This window comes from Sus scrofa, chromosome 3 (genome assembly GCF_000003025.6).
Source record: "Sus scrofa isolate TJ Tabasco breed Duroc chromosome 3, Sscrofa11.1, whole genome shotgun sequence".
Lineage (NCBI taxonomy): Eukaryota > Metazoa > Chordata > Mammalia > Artiodactyla > Suidae > Sus > Sus scrofa.
In genome coordinates, this window is record NC_010445.4 from 93,036,104 (window position 1) to 93,047,877 (window position 11,774).

The 11,774-nt window shown below is 51.6% G+C and overlaps 1 protein-coding gene across 1 annotated transcript in view; it reads left to right on the top strand.

Moving 5' to 3' along the window:
- Positions 1-8,886, top strand: part of KCNK12 (potassium two pore domain channel subfamily K member 12) — a 54,861-nt gene extending 45,975 nt beyond the window's left edge. Inside the window, exon 2 of the mRNA XM_005674606.3 lies at positions 3,528-8,886. Within this exon, the coding sequence (XP_005674663.2) occupies positions 3,528-4,429 (902 nt within the window). The 3' untranslated portion in view covers positions 4,430-8,886. The remainder of the gene's footprint in view (positions 1-3,527) is intronic.

The following is an 11,774-nucleotide window of genomic DNA, read 5'->3' on the forward strand; positions in this document are numbered from 1 at the left end:
CTGATCCATGTCTTCATGGGTACTAGTCAGGTTCATTACCACCGAGCCACAACGGGAACTCTAAGTACCAGCAGTTTTTAAATTGAGACTCATTCTCAGATGTCCAATCCAATATAAATCAAATCTTCAAATCCACTTCCTTTTTTTTTTGGCTGTACCCAAAGCATACGGAAGTTCCCAGGCCAGGGATCAAACCTGCACCCAGAGCAGCAACCAGAGCCACAGCAGTGACAACACCAGATACTTAACCCACTGGGCCACCAGGGAACTCTAGAATTCACTTTTTTTTTTTTTTTTTTTTTTGTCTTTTTAGGGCCACGCCCAAGGCATATGGAGGTTCCTAGGCTAGGGATATGCCAGAGCCACAGCAACACCAGATCCGAGCCGCGTCTGTGACCTACACCACAGCTTATGGCAACACCGGATCCTTAACCCACTGAGCAAGGCCAGGGATCAAACCTGCAACTTATGGTTACTAGTCGGATTTGTTTCCTCTGTGCCACGACAGGAACTCTTAGAATTCATTTCTAATCAATGCTCCACTTATGCCTCCAGCCCTGGCCTGGCCCCCAGTTCAGGGACTTGCAGTGACAGAGAGTTAATCCTTTTGTTTTGGTCTTACATCACTGGTGCCACTATCATCCTTTCTGAGCTTTTGCTGGTGACAGCGTAATGCCTACTGTTAAGGCAGACATACCCTTCCATGGAGCCTATAAGGGTCTTCGGAGGACTCTTCCCCCCATGGGGACCCCTGCCCTGCAGCTTTCCCTGAATGGGTCGTGCTTCTTATGACTACCTCGAATGCTGTCCCCTGCCCTCCACCCTTAAATAAATAAATAAATAAATAAACAAACAAACAAACTAAAACAAAAAAGAGAGACTTTAGCTGAAAATTCTAAAGAATAGGAAAATCCCATTCAATATTCTCTTGGCCGTAGTATTAATAGAAGCCAGGACACATGAATGGCATCTGTCCTCCATGAGCTGTCCCCTCGCCCCTGTCCCTGGCATATACAGCAAGGAGGGGAACAGAATTAAGGTCCCTCATAGTTCTAACAGTCTAGGCATTTAGAAGTTTTTCTTATCATGAGGTACAAAAAACTCATAAAACACAGTTTGAAAAGTTATTATATAATGAATACCCATGAAACCAGCATCCAGATCAACAGAACATTTCCAGCACCCCAGAGGCCCCCAGGGCCCCTTCCAGTCACCACACTCTGACACCCCCAAAGGAAACCTCAATTCTGATTTTTATCAAAGTCACTTCCTCAGAATTCCCTTGTGGTACAGCAGGTTAAGGATCCAGTGCTGACACTTGATAGCCTTGGGTTGCCGCTGCGGCACGGGTTCAGTCCCTGGCCCAGGAACTTCCACATGCCACAGGTGCAACCAAAAAAATTTTTAAAAAGAAAAGAATTTCCTCGATTTCCCTTATAAAATTACCAGCCAAGTATGCATCCCTAAAAAAACACTGTAGTTTTGTTTTGCCTGGTTTTGAATTTTATACAGATGAAATAATTCTTTTGTGTCCAGTTTATTTTGTTTAATATCATTTTTGTGAGACTCATTCATGTTGTTGCAAATAGCAGTGGTTTGTGTTTTTCCTTGCTATACAGTATCTCCTTGTATGAACAGACCATGAATTAGGCTGCAGGACGCTTGGGTTATTGACCTAGGACTTTTTGTAAATATACACTCACATACACACACACACACACACAAATACAATAACTCCACATATAGTTGCGTTGATTCAGAGCTGATTTCCTTTTGAATGCAAGAACTTGAGTTTGGTTTTAAAGTGTAGCAAAATCTTGGAGTTCCCTTCTTGGCTCAGTGGTTAACGAACCCAACTGGTATCCATGAGGGTGCGGGTTTGATCCCTGGCCTCGCTCAGTGGGTTAAGGATCTGGTGTTGCCATGAGCTGTGGTGTAGTTGGCAGATGCGGCTCGGATTCTGCGTTGCTATGGCTGTGGTGTAGCCCAGCAGCTGTAGCTCAGATTCAACCCCTAGCCTGGGAACTTCCATATGCTGCATGTGCAGCCCTAAAAAGCAAAAAAACAAACAAACAAACAAAAAAAAAAACAAACAAAAAAAAAGGAAGCAAAGTCTCTCTATTGAGATCCTGGTTGCACTGCTAGTTTTGTTTTTTTTCATATTCTTATGGCCAAATTCTGAATCTAGTGACATAATCTATCTTCCTCAACAGAGGTATTGTTATAAGATTTTCTCCTAACTTGAGTCATTAAGCATAAGATGAAGACCTTGTCAGGCAGCTGGGCATTTCCTCCTGGGAACCTAGAAAATGATTAGCATTCAAGATATCATTTTGAATTTTTTTCCCCTCTGGCTTTTTTAGGGGAATAGTAAACCACACTTTTCCCAGAGCTGGCACCACCTCCGCTAACAGTACACAGGTAGACTGCCTGACATTGGCATGCATTAAACAGAGATACCCCCTGATCTTTTGCTGCAGAGGTGCTATTGTGCAGCTTAGAGAGATGATGCATTTTCAGCTCAGACTCCAAGCAGCAGTGGATCTTCATGCTAAGGGATTACATCTCCTCCCATAATTAACATCAGGCAGCCATGGGGCCCACAAAGACCTCACAGCTGGCAGCTGGCTGAGAGCTCAGGCTGGAGGAGCAGAGCTGCCACTCTGTGCTGGCCTGGCTGGCACGGGCCCGGCATCCTGGCAGGAAGCTAAGCTTACTGCAGAAATCAATTGATAAAGAATCTTCTTTAAAGATTGCCTTGAACAAACAGGTAAATTAAGACCTAATTACAAGAGTTCAAAGCACTGAGCAGCTGCGCAGGCACAGAACAGACCTCCCAGGACTAAAGTAACCCCAGGCACAGCAGCACAGGACCCAGCTGGGCCAGAACCTTTCACTTAGTGTGAGCAGGGACGATGGTCCTTGGGTGAGAAGGAGCTGATGTCCAGTGGCAGAGCTCACTCTCTGTGAAGGCTATGGAGTCATTCTCAAACAATCCTTTTGTGAGTGTCATAAACCCCTTTTCAGAGACCATTAAATACAGCTACCTGGACTGAACACACTTTACCTGGTCCCCAGCAATCCCAGACAAAATGAAGCCTTTATGGAATTCTGTCCTAACAAGGTCCAGATGTTCCATGGTACATAAAAAACGGTTTGAAGGATGGGAGGGCAGGTGACATTTGTTTGGTTTGTGGGCATCTCAGTAGTCTGCACCTGTGCGGTGGTTTCCATTTTGCGTGTTCTGATGGGTCCGTCCTACTGCCTATCCTGCCCCAACCATGTTGATTTAGAGATCCCCCAGACGAGGCGCCATGCTTCCTCCATCAGTTCAGGGGTCGCCCTGATTCAGGAACCATGTCTAGCGGCTCCAAGGGAGAAAATGTACTACGTACTGTTCCCCCTCCCCTTGAGCCATGCCATTCAGGATAGGAGCCTGTCAGACTGAAGCTGCATACGCCTGCCCCCAGGCGGGTGGGGACCACCTGCCCAGCCAGGACCTCGCTGACCCTGCTCTGCCTCCACAGGTTTCGGCATGACCACCCCCGCTACGGTGGGAGGAAAGGCCTTCCTCATCGCCTATGGGCTGTTCGGCTGCGCCGGGACCATCCTGTTCTTCAACCTCTTCCTGGAGCGCATCATCTCGCTGCTGGCCTTCATCATGCGCGCCTGCCGGGAGCACCAGCTGCGCCGAAGCGGACTGCTGCCCGCTACCTTCCGCCGCGGCTCTGCGCTCTCGGAGGCCGACTGCCTGGCCGGCTGGAAGCCCTCCGTGTACCACGTGCTGCTGATCCTGGGCCTGTTCGCCGTGCTGCTGTCTTGCTGCGCCTCGGCCATGTACACCAGCGTGGAGGGCTGGGACTACGTAGACTCGCTCTACTTCTGCTTCGTCACCTTCAGCACCATCGGCTTCGGGGACCTGGTGAGCAGCCAGCACGCCGCCTACAGGAACCAGGGGCTCTACCGCCTGGGCAACTTCCTCTTCATCCTGCTCGGCGTGTGCTGCATCTACTCGCTCTTCAACGTCATCTCCATCCTCATCAAGCAGGTGCTCAACTGGATGCTGCGCAAGCTGAGCTGCCGCTGCTGCGCGCGCTGCTGCCCGGCGCCTGGCGCGCCCCTGGCCCGGCGCAACGCCATCACCCCGGGCTCGCGGCTGCGCCGCCGCTTGGCCGCGCTCGGCGCGGACCCCGCGGCCCGCGACAGCGACGCCGAGGGCCGCCGCCTGTCAGGCGAGCTCATCTCCATGCGCGACCTCACGGCCTCCAACAAAGTGTCACTGGCGCTGCTGCAGAAGCAGCTGTCCGAGACGGCCAACGGCTACCCGCGCAGCGTGTGCGTCAACACGCGCCAGAACGGCTTCTCGGGCGGCGTGGGCGCGCTGGGCATAATGAACAACCGCCTGGCCGAGACAAGCGCCTCCAGGTAGACCGCGCGCCCCGCCGCGCCAGGGACCCTCAACAGGCTGGCGTGCAGCCAGGGGCCGTTTGCTTTCCTTCTCAGACGCTGGCGCTTTCTTAACCTTTATCCAATAAAATGAAACCAAAAAAAAAATTTTTTTTTAAAGAAATACTATTTGGCCAGGCCTGATGTTATCAAGGGCAGGTTTTGGGGGAGCCTATTTTCCTTGTGGGTCCCCTCTTGGAGAACCGTAGTCCCCAGCAGATTCTCCTCCAGGGAAGGAAAAAGCGGCACCCCAGACGCTCGCCCGGTGCACACGGCGTGGAGGAGAGTGCCACTCCTGGGTTTTGCAGGCTGCCACTAAACCCCATCTCCATGCACATAAGCAGCTGGCAACCCCAAAGCATATGGTGCAACTTTTCATGGCTCTGAATTACCTCCGCAGCATTTAGAATCCTGGCCCAGCCTAGCAGCTTCCTTCTGGTCGTCAGAAGTGATATAGTCACAGTTTTGACAGGTGGGGGTGGGGACAGCCATATGTTGCCTCCCCATGTATATATATAGAACAGCCGCTACACACAGCGAATGGCGTAGTATTATGCAATGAAATGAAACGTAGCACCAACTAGCGGACTGTGGCATTTCCCAAGATTTGGGAACTGCAATGGTAAGGGGCTTAGCAGGCTTTTCTCAGCCTGGAGTTAGTCCACTTAGCGCAGCCCACAGGGCAACTCTTTTTAAACAGGGAAGCGAGGAAGTGGCCCGCAGGGCAGGGAGCGCCTCGGCTGCACAAGCTCAGCTCTGCTTCAGCAGGCTGATCTCTGAGTTTCAGGGCACATGTCTGAATCCCCTCAATCCTCCTTCCTTTCACCAGCATCATCCACAGGAATGCTTTTCGTTATTAACAAGCAACGTCTGAGTCTTCTCAGAAAAACTTTTTTCTTTGTTGGTGTAGGTTTGTTGTTGTTTTTTTTTTTTTTTTAACTTTTTTCCCTTTTAGAGAGCCCAAAAGTGCAGAGCGTAGTACCCCCCACCCCAGTTGCCCCTCCCCTGCACCAGGGTTCTGCCAGCTACACCCACAGGCACCAGGGCCTGCAGTACCAGGAACCAAAGCAGCCATCCTACAAGCCTCACAGAATATCACTCCAGAGTCCATGATGTATTTGGAACACATCCTATCCTAAACCCTGTGTGGCCCCTGCCAATCATCAGGTGAATGTGTTTTCTCTACGCACACATGGTCTGTATTGGAGGTGGACGAGGGCAGGAGGGAGAGAGCGGGTGGATGGAAGCAGTTTTAAGATTACAGTTTTGCCCTGAGATGATCCTCGAGCTGAGGGTCAGGGTCTTCCAGACTCACCCTCTGCCTTGTAGGCGTCACTGACTTGGAGGAAGGCCAGGTCCCCAGCCTCGATTCAGTCTTGGACTGAAAAGGAAAAATATTCTTTTGGCCCATTTTTCTCATCTGAAAAGATGGCAGTCCCAAGAACAAATACCAGAGTCTAGTCAGACAAGGTGTGACCCACCAATATATATATATACTATATGTATGTATGTGTGTATATATATGTATGTATATATATATATATATATATACAGCTTCTGATGGGAAGTCTTAGAAAAGCAGCAGGACACCTCACACCCTCTGCCTGAGAAGCACCAAAAGCCGTGAAATTTCCCTCCTTGGCAGTGAAGGAAGCATATGTGCCTGGAACACTCAAACTCAAACACACACACACAGAGCATTGAGAGTCATGCTTAAATGTCAGCTCCCCCTATTTTGGGGGGGAGGCGAGGGGAATTTCTAATTTGGATTGGGATTGGCCTTAATCTGGCCTGAATCTGGGGGCCAGGAAGCTAGTGAGAAGCTGGCCAGGAGAGAGCTCAGTCTTGCCAATTCCTGAAGAGAGAGCCACACGTCCAGGATACACTGTGACAGAGGTCAGGCCAGTTCCTCCCCCACCCTGCCACCCCATCTCCCTTTCAAGCGATGCCTGCAGTCATACTGAAGGGACTGCATGCTCAGAAAAGCACACATGTTTTAGGGCAGAGTCCTCCAACAGGACCTAGAGATAAAGCATCAGGTTCATCCCTTTAAAAGAAGGAAAGATTAAAAGGCATCCAATTAGAGGTGTCACCTAGGCAATGGAAAATAACTTGAGGAGTTATCCGGGCCGTGGCGGGGGGGAGTAGACATGCCCATGACAGGCACATCTAGGCATGAGAACTTAATAGCAGGCAGAGTAGCAGCCAACCCAGAGAAAGCGAGTCTCAAGGACACAGGAGGCTTAAGACACTGTCATTAAGTCCCCTTGAAGTAGACAGGCCCCAAAGGCCTCCAGACAATCTGCTGACTGGCACCCAGGACTGCACAGAATCCTCTCCCCACAGGAGGGAACAGGACCTGCCTCCAGAGAAGAAAAGCTCAAAACCTCCCTTGGCAGTCATCTCCCTCAGCAGTGCTTCCTAAAGTCTATTCTGAGTTGCTCATGCTGCAGCCTTAGCTGTTTTCACTTCTTTTCCTGTGCTCTGGCTTGGGAAGGAGACAAAAGCAGGCAGCTTGAGAACGCTTCTGAGGGCATTGAAAGCAGGCTGGGAGGAAGCAGGAAAGGAACCCCTCTCACTCAGGAACCTCCCAGAGAGACACCAGTCCTCTCATGGACAGTGGTAGCTCAGGAGCATACCACTGTATGCTTGTATTTTTTGCCTGTGTTCTCCTGGTCCCCCCGCCTCCAATCTCAGTCTATCATTATTCGTCCCCTCAGGCCCAAGGGCTCAGTGCCCCAGATGCCAGGGGCTGCTTCCTGGGAAAAGCTGGGCTCCCAAGGTCAGGGGGATTGATGGAGCCTAGACTCATGCCTAAAGGGCTTATTCGACATTCTGCTTGAGGGTGAACACTCGGAACCATACCTACTTGACAAGCTGGGATGGGGTCCTCCCATCACTTCAGGATTATAGATATTGGAAGGAACCCCTTTCTTTGGCACAGGTTCTTCTGAACCTCAGGCTAGAAAGGATCCCATTCTCTTAAATGCTGTGGCCTCTCCCACTGTGCAGGGCTCTGCAGTCTGACCCACTGCTGGGAGCTCCCTGTAGACAACGGCCCCAGGCTCCAGGAGGTGCTCCCTAACCTGGGGCTCACCCTCACCCCTCTCGTGCTGGGGCTGTGGGGATCCTGCAAAGACGAAGGGGACTCTGAGAAGCCCTTGTCACTTGGCTGTGGCCACGCAGAGGCCAGGGTCTTGGTGAGCAGCCAGGCCTTCTCAGAGCAGTCAGGGAAGGAGCCCCACTTGGTGTCATTACTTGCTAAAAAGACCAGGTGGTCAGGCCCCTGTGTCCTCTGACAAATCTGGCGCCTCCGGGCCTGGTGAAGGAGTTGAAGGCTCAGCCAGCCTCAGGCCCTCAGCTTGTGGAAAAGGCCAGGCAGTCCTGGGCTTTTGCCAGAAGTGTCACACAGCATAACATCATGTGTGCGTGTGCACACACGTCAGCCTTACAAAGAGCTACTCGCCCCTTTCCCCAAGGGAAAAAAATCCTGGTCTGGGCCACTTGAAGAAGAAAGCGCATTTTTAATTCCCTGGAGATCTGTGAGGGCCTGGAAAATTCCTCTCTGTCTTGGGGGAGTATCATGGACACTCTGCATGTATCTGTGTTTTTCACAGAAGCCAGCCACCAAACCCAAGCCAAACCCTGGAAAAGAGCTGCTGCATTTACCCAGGCTCCTCTGCCCCTCGGGCAGCCGTCTTAGTGGACCCTCTCTTCCCATGCCCTGGGTGAGGGGGACCTCCTGGCCATGGCAACCCACAGAGGCGGAGACCACAGGAGCTGTGGCCCAGGCAGCTCCATCTTACTGTAACTTTTTACATTCTTCACAAACAAAAAGCACAATTTCACAGGCACACTGTCTGGAAAGCACATTCAGGCAGACTGCTTGAGGCACTTTTAAGTCCAGAGGAGGCGCGCTGGCTGGGGCTTGTTTCTTTCTTGGAATGGTTGTTGTAAAAATGTGCTGATCAGTGCCACCGCCGAAGGGGCCACACTCTGTGTGGGGGGGTCGGTGGGGGGACAGGGAGCCGGGGGTAGGGGGAAGGCTGGGGAACCACTCTAGGCCCCTAGGGCGGCCCATCAGCATGGACTCCGGGCCTGGACTCTTGCCCCTGGAGCAGCTCTGACACCTCCAAGCACCACGCTCAGCCAGTGTCATCGCTGAAGCAATGGTGTGATTTCTGCACCAACCTGGCCCCAGAGCCCCTTCGCCTTTCTGTCAGCCTCCCCATCTCCCCCTCTTCCCCGGGGAAGCTCCCACCCCCTTTGCTTTACGAATCATTTTCTATGCCACCCGTTCTCTCAGGAGGGGGTTAGAGCATGCTGGGCAAGTCTGCAGGGTTTCTTAGACAATACATTTATTTTTCTGAGCAGCGCTCCAAGAGAGGGCTCGAAGGGTGTTGAAATTAACGATGAATAAAATGCAGCCTGCCACCCCTGTGAGCTGTTTGCTTTCTGTCTGTCAGAGCCAACTGCCTCCCCACCTCCCTGATCACACCTGCTCTCAGCCTCCCCCAACTACCCGCCCCCCGCCGCCCCAGAGACATCAGCTCTGAGGATTGGGCCCTGGCGGCAGCGGTCCCCGGGGGAGTTACTCAGCAAAGCAACTGTGACATCCATCTAAGCTAAGGGTACCCATGGACCTTGCAGGCAGCTTGGCCAGACTGGGCCACAGCAGATTTTGACAGCCAGGGTGGAGAAGAAGGCAGCGCGTGGAGGAATCCAGCGCTGGCGGGGAGGGTCCAACTGTGGTCCAGGCTTCCAGTCCTGGCTGTGCACTAGATTCTCTGAAGCTCCTTGTCCCGGCTCCTCTTGGTACATGGCTGGGCTGAGCAGGACAAGCCATCTGGATGCAGAATGGAAGGAACCATGCTCTGCCGAGGCTGAGACCTGCAGCCTCAACAAACCCCAAACCTGGGAGAACCTCCATGAGCTCCAGGTCATGGCTTTCCTTTGCACCACTCCCTACAGTTGTGCTGTCCCAGGCAGTAGCCACTGGCCACACAGTGCTTTCATTTTATATGAGCTCATACTAAATGGAATTAAAAATTCAGCTCTGGGAGTTCCCATCAAGGCGCAGTGGTTAACGAATCCGACTAGGAACCACGAGGTTTCGGGTTCGATCCCTGGCCTTGCTCAGTGGGTTAAGGATCCAGCGTTGCCATGAGCGGTGGTGTAGGTCGCAGGCGCGGCTCAGATCCCGCGTTGCTGTGGCTCTGGCTTAGGCTGGTAGCTAGAGCTCCGATCAGACCCCTGGCCTGGGAACCTCCATATGCCGAGGGAGTGGCCCTAGAAAAGGCTCTGGGAGTTCCTGTTGTGGCTCAGCATGTTAAGGACCCGATATTGTCTCTGTGAGGATGCAGGTTTGATCCCTGGCCTCACTCAGTGGGTTAAGGATCTGGTGTTGCTGTGAGCTGCAGCATAGGTCACAGATGAGGCTCGGATCCAGGGTTGCCATGGTTATGGCGTAGGTGGGCAGCTGCAGCTCCAATTCGACCCCTGGCCTGAGAATTTCTAGATGCCGCAGGTGTGGCCATAAAAAGACAACAACAACAACAAAAATTCAGGTCTGCAGCTACGCGAACCACACTTCAAGTGCTCAGGAGCCACATGTACCTAATGGCTACCGCATTGGTCACAGGCACAGAGCATTTCTGCTGTTGCAGCGAGGCGCGCGAGCTGATTGAGAGAGAGCTCTGGGATCAGAAAACTTGAACTCCACAGCGACCCTGATGCCAGGGTGGGAGGTGAGGGTGGCGGAAATTGAAATGGAAGCTCTTCTTCAACCACTAGGTCCCACCGCAGTCTCCTCTGCCTCTAAATGGCCTCTTCTCCCTCATCCCAATGGAAAGCCCTCCAGCTGCTGTTCACCAAGGGGCACCCATCCCTCCTCCATCCCTTAGTTCCCCCTTGAGGCCTCCCTTAGGACTTTATCCCAGCATGGGTGACATCCACATTGGTAAAATGGGAGCATCTCCCACCATGGCCCCCCCAGATGTTGGGGTTCTGGATGGGTTTTCCTGGGATGCACATACTCACACATATGAGAGCCATTGGTCCAAATACATATGTGCATCACAGGCTCACAGATTTTCCACTGAAAGCCTAGTCCCAGGAATTGCTGCAAGATATGAAGCAAAGCTTCATAGAGCTGCTCCCTTTCACTCAGATATTCATGGACGAATGTTCTGGCAAAGGGGGAACAAGAAGGAGCATTTACTTGACTCTGCGGATGGAGGTAAATGAGGTTCAACAAGGAAACAGTCACACAACCATTCACTGGCCAATCTCCAGCTGAAGCCAAATGGCCTTCCTGCCAGCCCACAGCTCTGACTAGCGCACTTGTCTGGTCTTAACATGCATTCATTCAACAAACACATATGAGCACCTACTATGTGCATGCTTTGTGCTGAGACCTACAGAGGTTGCAGTCAATAAGACATGGATCTAGCCCTCTGTGGTCTAGGAGCTCCAACATGGTGGTGGGTGACCATAGAAGCAGGTACAGTCAGGGCTCAGGGCTGAGCCCCATGCAGAGTAGCTGTACCTTCCCCCACTCCAGCTCTACTCCTTTGGCTCCTCATTGCTCATCTACTTTCCACTTGGGAAAGAATAAGATATATTCTTTTTTTTATTAAAAATATCAGCATCCAGTTAATAGCAGACTTTGGAGACCTCTTCTACCTACATCTCATCCTCTTCATTCTTCCACCTAAAATTGCTCCAGATCAGGTTCTTAAATTCCCTCACATACCCAGCCCAAAGTACTGCTGAGTTTCACTCAGTAGGCACAAACCACTAATGGTTGGGCATGTTCAAAGTTGGAAGCATAGGTACCTGCTGCTGAGACTTTAGGGAGTTGAGAAGGCCCATCAAAGTAAATCATGGAACCTTTGCTTTGGTCTGCCCAGGATGCCATCCTGTTCCCTTCCCCTGTCCCTCCATTCTTCAAGTAAACTCCAGCCTATCTTCCCATGGTCTGGTGGGCATGCTGATCGCAAGGTGGCTCCTGTATTAGTTAGAAGTGCATTCGACTGCAATTAATGGACAACTCGACAGAGAGCAACTTAAAGAAATAGAAACAAAAGTTTACTTGGTGAAGATAATCAGAAGTCTGGAAGCAGGTGGTACAAGATGGTGCCATGTTGTGGCAGTACCTGCACTAACGCTAGCTCCTCCTTTCTTACTGCCCTGCCATCATTAGCGTGTTGGCTTTGGTCCTCTGGTTTGCGGCCTCAGATAGACCTCCAAGGCTCACACCCATGGTACCAGCAGCAAGAATTAGGAAGGGACACTTCCTGGTAAGGTTGTTCCCGGGCTTCCCTAGG